Source organism: Sarcophilus harrisii, chromosome 4, assembly GCF_902635505.1.
Source record: "Sarcophilus harrisii chromosome 4, mSarHar1.11, whole genome shotgun sequence".
Lineage (NCBI taxonomy): Eukaryota > Metazoa > Chordata > Mammalia > Dasyuromorphia > Dasyuridae > Sarcophilus > Sarcophilus harrisii.
In genome coordinates, this window is record NC_045429.1 from 219,930,610 (window position 1) to 219,946,152 (window position 15,543).

Below are 15,543 nucleotides of genomic sequence, written 5' to 3' on the forward strand. Positions count from 1 at the left end.
CCACTCTATTATATGTACTCATTACTGGCTTTTACATCCTTAAACAGACCAAAAACAGGTAGACTTCAATTTACTTGGGGTAATATTCTTGAAACTAAACATGTGTTCAAATTTATTACAAAAAGAACAGACTGGACCTATGAGGTAAGTCCAGGTGAGGAAAAAAACCAAATCAAGCTGGTACCTTTGTTGCAATTTATAATCTGAGAGCTGCTTAGGTTACTGAGATTAACACTGGCCCAGGGTCACAAAGCTAATATTTCAATTGCTGATGTTACTATGTCTTCTTGCTTCTTATGTCATTCTAACAAGCCAGTGCTTTAAAAATGAATTGTGCCTATCCCTTGAACAAGGGACTTGTGAAAATCTCAGTAATTAAGTAAGCTCAGTTCAATTTAGATGAGTGTTATTTTCAATATTATTTTGCCACCTAGTGGCCACATCCCAGTATGTATCACCACAAAAAAAAAATTATCAAATCAATTCAGCATATACAGGTTGGTTCCTCCCCCCCCCCCCCAAAAAAAAACCTGATTCTTCATCAATAAAGATCAATCAATAGAAAACGAAAGAACTACAATTCTAACAAGGAGTTATGAAAGTTTTGAGTTCAGTTCTACTTGGCCTTTTTTTTTTTTTTACTTTGATCACTTTTGGCCTTTTTCCTTTATTAGAAAAGGGGGAATCAGATTAGATAATCTTAAGGTTTATTCCATTTCTAATATTTCATATTATATGCTAAGACCCTAATGCTTCTCTCCTCTGCTCTGACTTCTCTGGCTTCCTTTAAGTTCCAACTAAAATCTCACCTTTTATAAGAAGGCTTCCCTAACCCCTCTTAATTCTAGTGCCTTCCCACTATTATATAGTTTATACCTGTATATAGTTTACTTTATTTAATTGGATATAATCTCTTCCATTAGACTATAAACTCCTTGAGGGCAAGGACTTTTTTTTTGTATTCCTATTGGCTTTTGTAAATCCAGTTATTTTTTTTTTTTTTTTTGTGGGAGGAGGGACACTTAATGTTTAGTGATTGCAGTTTAAAAAGGAACTTTATTTCCTTTTGGGTGGGGGAGGGGGACAAATCATGTTTAAATCTAGTAAAAATATGACTGCAGGCAAAAAAAAAAAATCTAAACTTGGGACTTGGTTTTATTCCAAATTCAGATTTGGTTTTAGCTTCCCAGGTATCCTCGTGCAGCCCTTTCCAGGCTTCACTCTGCTCTTTATCTATCTATCTAGTCTATCCTTGTTCTAAATATTGTATCAAAGTATGGAAGTATCTTGACTAGGAATTAAAAGAGATTTTAGAAGTCATCAGCTTATTAGCTTCTCGTTTTATAAAGAAATGAAGTATAAAGTGGTTAAGTGACCTGGTCCTCACACATCTAATAAACAGCAAAGTTGTATTCAAACTCCAACAACAGTTCTTTCTACCTCATTATGCTAAAATTCTTAAAATATTTTATTGATAATTTTTATTTGCACATCACCATTTCTGAAGATTCTTCTGCTCTCTCTTACCAAATGAGTCACCCTTTATGCTAAAGAAAATAGTTCAGCAAAACCAACTGGCAGATCACTCAGGTCTGATTATAATGCAAATATTTTTTAAACAGTATTTTGGATTTGTTACCTGAATCCAGCAAGCACTCATGTTGGTACTCTGAATGTACACTGGTCAAGTTATAAACCTGAAAGCAAATATATGTCCAGACTAGGACAAGAGATGTTGACTCTAATCTAGCTTCCTAATCCTTTACTAGGAATCCAATTCCTCTTCTTTGCCTTCCAGTTATAGTGAATTCCTGAACCATGCAAAACAAAGATTTAAGGATAAGTGATAAAGTACTTGCTATAACCCATTAAGAATAAAAATTAAACAGGATAATACAGTATTCACATCATCACCTCAACAGATAAACAGGATTAGGATCAGGACAGATTTTAATAGATAATATTAACATATCAGTTAAAAAGGGAGGGTGGCAATAATTTGACCTGAAGAACCAGGTAGTTCACGGACTTTACAAATCCTAACAGATTATCTGTTTCCAATAACCCCTGCTTTCTTTCAATGGCAGTGGGTTCCGCTGACATTATACAAGAAAAATACAGAAAACAACCACATTAACAAAAAACTCCAAAGACCCATAATCACACACACACAGTATTCTATCAAAACTATACATTTTTTATTTGAAATTCTTACACAACAGCCATTCAAAACACAGTGACGGCTGTTACTGGTGCTTTGCTTCACTTCAGGTTGGGAAGTAGCTTTGTCCTCCCTTACTTTGGGCTTGTCTGTTTTCACTAATGGGAAATTGGGCTCAGGTCACCTGTTCTTTTATTTTGTGGGGGCAGTAGGAAGGTACCAGAATTGGCAGTTTTCTCATTTTACTGTGAGAAATTCATCCATTAAAAAAACCCACTCTATAATTACATACTACTTTGTTGTCTTCGATCCAGAATTGCATATGGGTTCATTTTGCTAATTCAGTATTATTTCATGTTAAGAATTTAGGTCATACGAGGTATATTGTATTTATGCATGCATTTAGTGGCTTCCCACCCTCCCATTCCCATGGTTATACCTGAGATGAAAAATGTAGAAATTTTTTCTACATAGTTTCTACTTTTCTGCTGTCAACAATTCATATCAGAGAACAGCAGGATATATGAAAATACTGTCAAGAGATATGGTTTTATTTTCCTATTTCATTGGCTTGCCACATGACTGGCAAGTCATCTGATCAATCAATATCCATCACCTTTGAAATGGATGAAACATCTGTTCAACTAACCTACTTTTTGGGTTCTGTTGTGAGTCTCTATATGTAATGTTACAAATCTGGTCTGGAAAATATAAGTTGCTATAAAAACATAAGGTCAGAGGAGCATTCATTTGCTTGTCATAGACTGTGGAGAGGGAATAAAGAAATAATTCTTAATCATTCCTGTTTCTCATGTTTCCTTCCTACTTTTCTGTGGCTGAGGATGTTGTTAAGATTTCCCAAATCCATTTCCAGTTCTGTGAAGAACCAGGCATTGAGTTGGGTTACAATACCTGCCCGGTGCTTTCTCCCTTAGAATTAGGGTAATAAACTTAAGTCTGAAACTCAAAAGTAAAGCAAATCCTAAACATATATATTAAATTACAAGCATCTGTAAACCAATTCCTTCCTGAACTTTTTTCATAACTAACACATGTAGCCAGCAACTATCACAGCATCCTTGAAGAATTTTTTGTTCTTTGTAGGACTTTCAGGAATGCAAAGAATGAGTTGAGGAGGGGGGGAAAAAAAATTTTTTTAAAGCAAATCCACTTATGCTTGTCACTCTTCTTTAATAATAAAGTAGTGAAGCCCTTAAAGATTAACGAAGGTTGTTAAGGGTAAAACTGGACAAGGGTATGAAGGTTTACTTAATATCAATTTGTACCTCCCTCCTCCACACTCCCCCATTTTTTTTTTTTTTTACAGTGAAAGCATCAGTAAAAATATGTGACTATGTTGTGTTCAGAAACAATCATTATAGAGAAAGTATAAAGAAATTTATACCCTCCTTTGTAGTTTCTAAAGAGCCTTTGTTGTTTCCATATCTACCTTTAAACTGAGAATTCACAAATTCTCAGTGGGTGGGTGGGGTAGAAGTACAATCCACTGAAAGCAAAAAATCTATATATAGAACTTTAATATTTCATAACCTCTATATTTTCTCCCTAAAAAGTTTTACAAATAATTTCTTTATAGTAAATTCTACAGTACCTACATATTTAAAAATCCTGTCATTCTGAATCCCTCCTCCTGCTTTCTTGATCTTGGTGGTGGTAATTCAAATGTTGTTAAAGGGATTACTTAAATCAGAAATTTCTTAGGGTTTTAGCCTAGTAAGACATTAGTAAATAAAAATATAATGTCTTCCCTGACAGAGAGAAAGAACAATCCTTAAAGCAAGTACACAAGTGAGGTAAAACATGCATCTAGAGAAACTGCAATCCTTTAGTTGTTCCTTTTTAAAGATCCTTTCCTATTTTATAACATTACTTATAAATGTCAAAATGTATTCACAATTATTAAATTAAATTTTTTACTGAGTTGATATTTAAAAGGAAAAAGTTGAAAGGCTTAGGCTATAATGTAAGAGTTGGTAAAAACCAACATAACTCAAAAGACACAATTCAAATCCTAGGAAACTATGAGTTGACCTGACAACTAATCATATAATTTTTAAGTGCTTTTCTCTAATAGATATAATGAGGAATTCAATATGGCACTGAAAGTTAAATGAGAACATTCTGCTTAGAAAAGTTTGATATTCCGTGCAAAAAACTAGCTTCATCAGACACATTTCACTTTTCTCAACTAAATTCTTTTCCTTTTTATATAAACAGTGCTTATTTTTAAAACTGTCCATAAACTGGAAGAATAGACCCCTATGCAAATAGCATAACTGAAATCTGTTGCTATTTCCCCAATGAGATTGGATACCCTATTCCTCTAATAAAAATATAGGATAATCCAAGTGTTGTTTTTTCCAAGTCTATTTTATTCTGTCCCTTGTATTTTAAAATAACAAGGTTTAATGCTATGAAAATATTGCTTAAAACTACCAAAACTTATGACAATGTGTATTGGTGATGAATGACATGATTTCCCATTTATATATTTCCAAGATTATTAAATTTGGAAAAACTAAGATGTAGTAAAATAACATTTAGAATAGCATGAGAAAATGTCTTTACTAAGAAACAGATTTTGATCCCCCAATTATATTTTAGAATATTGTCTCATTCTATTACATTTAGTAACTGGCACTAAACTTTTACATGTATGTAGCATATATAGGTTTATAGTTAACAGCAATTTTAGTCAATTTTCCTAACCTAATTTTATGGCAGGGGTGGGGTGAGGGGAAGAACTTATGTACCTTAACCGTATAATTTAGGGCCATCACCATGATATATTTATAAAAAATAATTTATTAAGCACTTACTTGCACATGATGCTGTGCTAGGCACTATATAGAGCCATTTAGACAGAATTTCCTGTTGTCAAAGACTTGGCAAACTTCTAAGAAACTGTATGAAAAAATCCAGTTAACAAAATTTTAATATTAAAATTATTCAAAGCTACCTAAAACTATTGCTAATCTAAAACACACCATGTTTTAATCATTTATAAAAGAAAAATTATGATTTAATAAATAACTTTACCAACATGTAAGAATTTTAATTTGTCACATTTTATGCATTCCAGAAATGAACTTAAAGGAGACAAATGAACTGTTCAGTATGTCCCACAGTTTCATAAAAATAAAACAGTACTTTAAAGATAAAATGTCCTTTAAAAGTTTTAAAAAGAAAACTATTCACTGGTTGATCATGATTGCTCAGAATACTATCTAGTTGATGTTTAATGTGCTTTTTGTTTGTGAATGTTATGATACAAAGAGGATGATACCTTCACATCATCAGAGTATCCTAGCTAATGATATGATTATTAAGTTAGTCTGTCATAAGACAGTCTAACAGAAATCAATCTTATTTATGACAAAGAGAAGTGCAATTTCAAATAATGGAAATTGGCTTTACAAGAAAATAACTTTTTTTTAAAAAAATCACAATTGACTTTAGAGCAAAAGTGAAATCAATAAAATATTTTAAAATCATTTTTATCTTGTACCTGTGGGTACAAATTATTTTAAAACAATACCATGAACATAATGTAAAGCTAAATTAAATTGTAAATGAATACTGTTATTCATTAAAACCAAGTTATACTGCTTTTGAATACTGCTTTTGAAGTCTACTCTAAAAGGAGAAAAAAAAAAAACAACAAAACCCTGTGAATATGGTAGAAAAATAGACAGATTATAGAATGTAAGAATTTAAATTGTAAAATCATAGCATTCTATTTCTGTTACAGGAAATTTTTTAAACAGTATTTTAAATGTTAGGACTCTTACATTTTACAGATTCAAGATGGATTTATTTTTATTTTACCTATTTTTAAGGTATATAAAAATGTCTGAAAAATATCTTCCCATAGGAGATTATAAATTTTAAAGCTATACACCAATTTGTAAATTCAGAAAATTAAAAAAAAACCTTTTATAAGATAACATGTATAAAAGAAGAAATGAAATGTGATTTTATTTAAGGCAATACTGGGCTACTTCACAATTTACCACCTCATATATATATATACACTGCTCCACACTACTAAATTTTCTATCACATTCACAATGGATCTTTTAATACCAATTGTTTAAAAATCTCTGATGTAAATTCTTTATTCATATTTCCATTGTATTTAACTCTAACGTCCAAATAGAAGCACTGAGGGAAAAAAAAAGTGTAGCTTTAAGAAATTGTTAAAAGAATTTGAATTAACTACACATGAATGTCATCCATCTAGTAAGATAATGGATGCTAAATTTACAAATATGAGTGTTGTCAATATAATGTGTTTACCCAATGAAATGTGATTTCATCAAATTCCTCTGGTGAATAAATGCTATATGCAAAATAAACTGGATATGGCAAATTTTCTAGCTTTTGTTCAAAAAGTTCTTAATTTAAAACAATCAAAGACAATTTTAAAAACTTGATCACTTAGTTACAAATTAAAATTCCGAATATAAATGTGTCATTTAATAGTTTAGACTTACAGACTGCTGGTGGCAGCAAATGATTTACAATAATAAATATATACAAAAAAGGTATCTACAAATGAAGAGTACTGTTATACATGAGCAGTGACCTGGTGAAAGATACCAATCACAGACAATTCACAAAGATTTAATTCATGGAAAGGACAGCTTTGTTTTGTTTTGATAGAAATCTGAGGTTTAGCTCAACTATTTACAAAAACTGAAGCAATGATTATGTTCCTCAAGTCCCATAGGGATAAAAACCGAAGAATTTTACATGACTTATGTCATGATTTTTTTTTTTCCAGGTTAATTCACATCAACATCAACGACAACAACGATGACGACAACAACAACAAACAACAACAAAAAAACAACTAAAAAAACTTCACAATTACTAGCATGCTTGATGGCTTCCTATTCAAAATAAAATTATGTATGTTGTATTCAGCACATAGTAGTTATCACTACTGCAATTCTCCATTGTCATTACCCCTACTTATTTCTTTTGTGACTGAAACATCTGTGTCTTTTGAATGTACTTCAAGTTTTTTCAGAGTGACAGTGGGTTTCATTTCCTGAAGCTGCTTTAACACAAGCTCAGTGCAATCTTTAAGAGTCTTGTCTAAAACAATTTTTACATTTTCACTGCACTGAAGTTGTGATGGATTGGCAAACTGGACAAAAGTCTCACTTTCAGAACATGTCCATATGTGATCACCACTTGCCAAAGAAGTCTTGTCAGTGGATTTCTTTGTGTTTGAGTGAGAGCCGCCTTTTTTAGCTCCATTATGGTTTTGATGATCCTTGTCAGCATTTTTCTTTTGCTTCACTGCAGATTCCTCAAGAAACTTGAGAAATGATACTTCAAATCCCATTGGTTTAAATGAACTCCAGTCAAAAGTTGTAGGCTGTTCTTCTGTGGTCTGAATTGCAACTGCTGTTTCTTCTTCTTTATGCATGCTACTTAAATCAACTGCCAAAATTTCTTCAGATTTTTCAATTTTTTTCTTTTTGTTTTGTGAGACAGTTTTCTCTTTATTTGCTCTCTTTAAATTATTTGACTGTTGTTTTTCAGATTGGCAGGTGGTATTTTCCTGAATGTCATTATTTATACATGAAGCTGAGTTATCTTCTTGGTTCTCTACAGTTGTGCTGTCTTCATTAATCAGTTTCGTAATAAACAATTCAGTTAGTTCATCCATTTCATCTTTTTCAACCTCACTTTGTGGTACTGTTGTTGTACTTGAGTCATTACTGCTCTCTGATATACACGCATCAGATTCTTTCGTATCACTTTTTTTATCGACTTCTTGTTCAGAAGAAGTATCTTTTACTTGGGAGGGACAACACTGTTTGAAGACAATGAGAAGATCACGGTGTTGTGAAGTAAATGATTTTGATAACTTGTGGCATTTATAATGTCTAATTATATTGTTCTCACTTGTCACAACTGATGTACATCCTTTTATCATACATGGATATTGTGTGACAAATCTGCTTGTACACTCTGATAAAGCGTCATTCCTAGATTTTATAGAATACACATGCTTCCCACGTTTCAAAGAATAAGGTTTATTTTCTTCAACCTGCTCAGTTTTTGAATTTTTATTTTCTGAAATAACATTTTTCTTTCGTTTACTTTTAGATTTGCTTCCCTCTTTCCCAGACCTGTTATGCTTTACTCCTCGATGTTTAGGTCTTGACTTCTCCTGATTTGCTTTACTTGATATGTTTTCCTGACCAGGTGTAAGTCTTCTCGGCCTAATTAAGTGAGCTTTATGTTTGTCATTATGCTTATTAAAAATGTGTCGCAGCAGATTAGATCTAGTTGCATAAATGCGGTCACAACCTTCACAGTCACATTTGTATATACCATCATCCTCCATTTTTTTGGGTCTGAACTTGATTCCATGGTCCATTTCAAGATGAAGAACATAGTTCAAACATGTGGTAAATGAAGATTTACAATGGGACTGATCACAAGGAAATCTTCCACAATCTACAGAGGAAGGCATACTTGCAATTTCTTCAGCAGTCATCTCATGAAGTTTCATGTAGTGCTGTATCAAACTAGTAATCTCTTGAAAAATTCGAGAGCAGTCACTCACCTGACATCGAAACTCTTTCACAGTGTGCTTAGTTTCAGTTTCTTCACTTTCTTTACAAGCTTCACTTTCTTCTTCAATCTCCACAGGGAATACTGGTAGATCTGATTTATGCACAGCCTGGTAATGAAGAATCAAGTTTTGCTGTATTGTAAAAGCTGCAAAACAACCCTGATGCACACACCTATATGGTCTATAGGGACTGTATCTTGTTGGCACCTCAGGGGACTGTGTTTCTGGTTTCTTACGCTTTATCTCCTCCTTTTCTTTTTTATGCCTCCTATTTTTTCGTCCTTTTGTCTGTATGTTATTGCAAGAATGTGAGTCACACTGCTCTGGAGCAGCTGAACTTGTTGGGAGAGAAATTTCTGTTTTTTCAGGAATTTTTTTTTCTATAAGAGGTGCTTCTGCAGTCACTGCCACATTATTTATGGCAATTTCTTTTTGTGTCTCAACTTCTATGGGAGGCTGTACTTCATTTTTATTTTCCACTGTTAAAGTTGTTTGTTTTTTTATTTCCACAACTTGTGGGGCTGCTGCTACATTTTCATTTTGAGATTTTTTTCCATAAGGTCTTTTAATTTTTAATTTGACCATTTCTTCTGTTGTGAAGTGATGTACCAATTGACAATGTGCCCGGAGATTGGAATTTCTTGTAAATGTTTTTGGACAGGTAGTTACTACACATTTGAATGGAGCATACTTGAGTTGATGTTTCTTTATTTCCATAACCATCTCTGCAGTATAGTGATGAATTTTACCATAGTGTTTAAATAAGGCATCCTTTGTCATAGCACTGTAGCTACAGCCTGGGTCTTGGCATACAAAAGGTTTATTAACTTTATCACTAAATTGAATGTTGTTTCCCATTTCAGAAGTTTGCTGAATGACTACAGTATTTGAGATGGCTTTAACAGGTGTGGAAGTCAAAGCAGCAGTTGTATTTACTGGTAGACATGGGGGAACCTTATCAGAAAGAGGAATAGATATGTCATTTTCTAACTTTAATTTCTGTAAGCCTTCCAAAATCTCTAATACTTGAAAATCATCCTTAAGAGGCATTTCAGGCTTAGGAGAGTTGTCATTTGTAGTAGTCACATCTCTGTGCAATGAAAACTGAGACATATCAGGCATTTTAGAATTCTGCATTACATTTACTGAAGAAGGGATCTGAGTGCTATAAGTGATCTGTGAATTTTGTGATGCTCCAATAACATCTTGTATTTCACTTTTAACTTCGAGTATTTGAGAACTCATAGCAGTTTTAATAATTTCAAGAGTCTTTTCAAAATTCTGTATAACACTGTCTTCAGAAATTTGCAAGTCGGAATTTACTGAGGCAGTGCACGAATTCATAGCCATCATTTGGGAATCTCCATTTTCAGTTTTTATTGTTAAAGGAGTTAATGCAGCATGGTTCTCAAGATTTGTTTTGAAGTTTTCTTTGATACTGGCCATAAACAATTGATTGTCAACGTTATTTAACTTCTGTGTGAGATTTTCCACTAATGCCTGAGGCTGGAGATTATCAGTTGGCATCTGTGCATTTTCTTCAATGCTCTTTGCTAATAGTCCCATTGCTGTTAGATCATTTGTTACTAAGTTTTGAGGACTATTTTCAAGTAATGGTGGAGCAGCTTTCCTCTTTCTCTTAGAAGCACAGTTTCCCTTTTTATTTAAATGACTAGCTCTTGCATTCTGGGGGCTACTTATCACTGAAGCCCGAGAAGTATTAGTGGTAAAATTTTGTGAAGATCCAACAGAACTGGGAAATGAGCCAGAGCATAACCCATTTTCAACCGTCTTCAGTAGTAATTCATCTGGTGGAAATACTGGTAAGTTGTTGCAGTCATCTATAGAAGGAGTTTTAGTGCTTAGTGTCCTGTTTTGGTCTGTTAGCAGAGTATTTGGGTGACAGACAGTCTGCAATAAAGGAGAAACATCGGGATTGGGTATAACTGCTGCATTTACTTGAGTTGTATCAGTGACACAAGTTGCTGGAACCATATGTGAAAGAATCTCTGAATTCTCAAAGGTACTGGTAATGCCAGCAGTCTCCAAGGCTTGTTTAATAATTTCACTTCCTTCCTCATTTACAGTGGCATTAAAATTAGCCACACCAGAACGAGGAAATGTATTTTGTAAAAATGTTGATGATCTATTTTCAGATGTAAGCAGCTGAAGAAATGATGGATCTTTAAAACATGTTTCTGAATTGAAGGTAGGTTGTTGTGGTTGTTGGACATTTATTGCATTTGTAGAGAGTATCATGTTGGCAAGAAGAGAGGGCTGCTGACTGTTACTCTGCAAAGCTTCTTGAGAAATTTCTGATCCTTCCAATGGCTTACAATAGGACCGTTTAGATAAATGTCCACCCAGAGATCTGGGATTAGTAAAAACCCTATAACACCTGCTACAGATAAATTTACCATCTCTAATTATTGCTGGCCACTTAGCCCTTTTATTATGTTTTGGTTTTCTTTCTTTACCATTTGGACCCCGTCCACGGTCTTTTTTATTTTTTTCTGGTGCTGGATGTTGAGGGGTCACAGTGGCATTGAAGCTATTTGTAGTGTTTACTTCTGAAGGAAAAACTCTATTTTGAGCATTTTCTTCCTTTATATAGGCAGAATTAGTATTTCCTTCAATTTGTGAGAAGTGATTTGTATTGTTTTCCAGTTGAGAAAAGACTGAATTAGTCCCATTATCTGCTGGTGAAGGAAAAAGAGATATTGAACTACTTTCTGCAGGCAAAGGAAGAAAAGGATCTGAACCACTGTCAATATTCAATGGCAAAACTGTTTTTGCTATATCTTCCAATTGTGATGGCAATGCTGCATTTGACAAATTTTCCATTGGGGAACATAACACAACACCTGGCTCACTTTTAACAAGAGAAGGCATATTTGCATTCATGACACTTTCCATTGAGGGCAACATTGGGTTTGATAAATTTTCTAGATGAGTTGGAAAAAGAGGAGTTGAAACATGTGGCAACTGGGTTGAACAAGCAGGTTTCACACTGGTTTTGTTCTGAGGTGTAAAAACAGCATTGCTGGAACTGTTTACCTGTGATGGCAAAAAATATACACACTTCCCATCATTTGGCATATTTACGTTGCTGGATCTCTGTCTTCCTTTGCTTTTACGCTGCATTTTAAAGGCAGCATATTGGTCAGGATGTGCTGTTTTCATGTGTTTCCCAATACTTTGTGAAGAATTGTAAGATCGAGTACATCCTTCAACCTGACAGCAGAATTTCTGAACTGGAACTGGTGGAGGAACAGGTTGGGGAATAGGTGGTGGAACAGATGGGGGAACAGGTGGAGGAACAGGTGGGGGACCAGGTGGGGGAACAGGTGGGGGACCAGGTGGAGGAACAGGTGGAGTCACTAAAGGGCTACTCAGATTAGGTTGTTGTGGAACAAATGTGATACCTTCTAATGTCTTAAGTGGTAAATTATAAAGATTAGATGTAGTTTTAGCATTACCTTCAAATTCAAGTTTGGAAATAGGTAAATTGTTTTGAAATACTGCCTGATTTTGCAAGGTAAAGGACATAAGATTGTTAACTTGTCTTTCTAAATTTTGAGGTGCAAGATCACCTATTTTAAGGGTATCTGAAGTTGTTGAAATATTCTGAACATGCTGACCCTGACTCAAGCAATTATTACTCTCCTTTTTTTCCTGCAAACCTGGAAGACAAGAATCATTACAAGCATCTTTAACATTTGTACATAATTGTGTACCCACAGATTTATTAACGTTCATCATACAGCCTGTCGCAGCCAACTTTTCTTGCTTCACAGTATTATCCTGGAGTCCTGGGCTGAGGGATACTTTAATGCTGTGGGTTAATGTAGTTGCTTCATTTGTTGAAAGAAAAGGGATGGTGGGGTTTTCTGAACCATCAGACAGCAGTGTTTCAGCCTGCCCAAGCTCAGTGGTAGAAATTTTGGCTTGCTCAGTCACAATTGATTCGGTTTTGTTCTGATCCCAAGCCCTGTTTCCATCTATTGCTAAGTTGTTACTAGTGTTATTTTCTAAAGGAAGCACAGATTTCTCATTTTTTATATTTTCATCTGTGTTTTCATTCACTTTTGAAAGCTGAACTGACTCATCAGCTGTATTGTTTTGGCTTTCAGAAGGCAGAACTTTTTCAGTATTATGATCATCCAAATGCTTTTCTAGCTCAGTCTGAGAACGATAAACTTTCCCACAAGTTGTGAATTTGCAGGTATAGGTATTATAGTGCTGTGCTTCATGATCATAAAGTAGATAAGCTTCTGAAAATATTCTGCCACACTTAGGAAACATACATTTTGCTCTAAAGACTTGGTGCTCTTTTCTGTGTGTCAAAAGCTCTGCATAACTGTTAAAACCTGCCTTACATTTTATTTGTATACATATATAAGGTTTACTGCCACAGTGCATTTGTAAATGATCATTGAGGTGAGTAACACTCACAAAATGCCTCCGACAATACTGGCAAATAACTTTTTTACTTTGCATTTCAAGGAAACGTTTAGCTTCTTCATTATCTTTGTGAGCCTTGACATGAGCAATTAAATTTTTGAAGTATTTAAAACCCTTCTTACAGAAAGCTACAGGGCAAGTGAATTCATTGACAGGTATTGGCTTTTGAATGGGAATCGCATCAGGTTCATAAGATTTATCTTTGTCATCATTTTCATCATCTGAGCCATCATTGTCATTGAACAGAATGAAATCAGCAGAATAAAGGCTGTTCTTCTTTATGGGTCGCTGCTCTTGTTTGGTTATAGTAACAGTCTTTTGATTCTGGTTGGTGGCTGGTACTTTAGGTGGTCTTCCTAATCTCCTCAATGGTTTCATAGCAGCCAGTCTCTCTTTACTAGACTGTTTGACATGCAAAGTCACATGAGGAACAAAAGTTTCTTTAGAATTAAAGTTTTTTGCACAGATAGGGCAACTGTAAACCCCATCTTTATAATGCTTCTGTGCATGTCTTACTATTCTATGACCAAGAAACTCTTTGTCACATAGAACACAATACTGCATATAGGCTTGCCAATTTCTAAACCTAGCTGATATAAATCCTCTTTCTCTTAATTTTTTAATTTCCTTCTTCTTTTCTTTTTCATCATGTATGCCTTTAAGAAGGCTTGTAGCTTCATCAAAACAGCCAGAAAGTCCATTCATGGAAGTTTCTTTCCTCTCTCCTTGGTAGTCTTCTACTTTTTCATACACTTCACTGTCATTTAGTTCATCTATTGAAGAGACAATAGATGCCTCCTCTCCCATTAAAGCAAGACACTGTCGTTTTAAAGTTTTCCAGTCCCAAAACTCTGGATCAAAGGGCCACTGTGTTTTTAACACGAGTAAGAGTTCACAGCGCAGTGAATTTGGTATTGGAAGATTCTCTTCATCATATTTCTGGTCAGGCTGGTTATACAACATTTCAACAGCATAGTATGCATCCACTGTAGGTTCTAGAAGAAATTCACTCAACTGACAAGCACGCTTGACCTCCAGATCTTCAGGCAACAAGCACGAAATGGTTTTGCAAATAGATATTTTTACTTCAGTGTTTTCAGCAGAATCCAATCGAAGAGCTTTCACACAGAGTTCAATGCAGGTAGCAAGTCCAGCACCTTCAGTCTGTAAAAACAAAGGAATAAATATAAACACTTAATGACCTACATAATAGAAATTTACAAACTAAATGCTATGTTATGATTACTATATCTGAAACCAGAGATGATGGGGGAGAAGATGGGGAGAAAGAGAGAGCCATCTTTTACAGAACTCATGAATTCAAACTCTTAAGATTCGGTTTGAGGAAACTGAAGTCAACTTAATCCAAGGGTAAGTGGAAAGTAGAAACATTCATAAAAGGAGCAAATTCTAAAAGCTGGATGGGAGATCAGATGAGGAAAGAATATATGGGGGAATCATGGAATTAATTATAACAGGGCAAAAGGATATAGGCACACCAACAGGAAAAAAAAAAGCAGACAGTGGGGAAAAAAGACGGTATGGCACAGAAGCAGAAGAAAGATAGAGAAGCTATAAGCAAAGTTTGAAAAAGAAATGCAGATTTTGGTAGCTGAAGAGATGGAAGACTAGACAGTGAAACTTATGCTATTTTTTAATCAAGAAGATGTAGGATCTCTGGCTATATAACACAGTTGGGAGAAGATTCTTTGGGACTCATCAGGATCCAGCCAGTACTTTTTTTCTGCATGATATATATATCCTGACACTTCCCTTTCTTGTTTCTTCTGCTACTTCTATTGTTCCTCACTTTTTTTCTACATTTAATAATCTCTAAGATATTCTCTACATATACTTTTTTATAAATTATCTAAGATAAGTGAGTTCCTTTATTTAAAATTCCCAGTCTCCTATTGCATATTTTCCCCTCAACCATACCAGAAGAATGAAAGCTCTTAAAGGATAGGTGTGATTTTTTTTTTTTTTTTTTGGGTCTTTGTAAAACTTGAACCTATCACATGCTTGGCACAAAGCAGGTGTTCAATAAAAATTTGTTGAATTAAATTGCATCAAAATGTTTACTAAGTGCTTATATAAATGATACTATACTAAATTTTAGGTATACAAATCTATACAAATCCTCATCTATTTTCTTATACATTTTTCACAATAGCTCCTTTTGTGATTGTAAGTGCAATCCTTCTCTTACTATCCAGACTAAGGTATTGATCATGAAACATGGGTTATGCTACTTTATTCCCTAAATTTTGAAACTATAAAATCATCACAGAAAAGACAA

At 34.2% G+C, this 15,543-nt stretch overlaps 1 protein-coding gene across 1 annotated transcript in view; it reads right to left on the reverse strand.

The window, feature by feature from the left end:
* Nucleotides 1-2,176: 2,176 nt before the first annotated feature.
* Nucleotides 2,177-15,543, reverse strand: part of ZNF292 (zinc finger protein 292) — a 92,927-nt gene continuing 79,560 nt past the window's right edge. Inside the window, exon 8 of the mRNA XM_031964550.1 lies at nucleotides 2,177-14,408. Coding sequence (XP_031820410.1) covers nucleotides 7,128-14,408 — 7,281 coding nt within the window. The 3' untranslated portion in view covers nucleotides 2,177-7,127. The remainder of the gene's footprint in view (nucleotides 14,409-15,543) is intronic.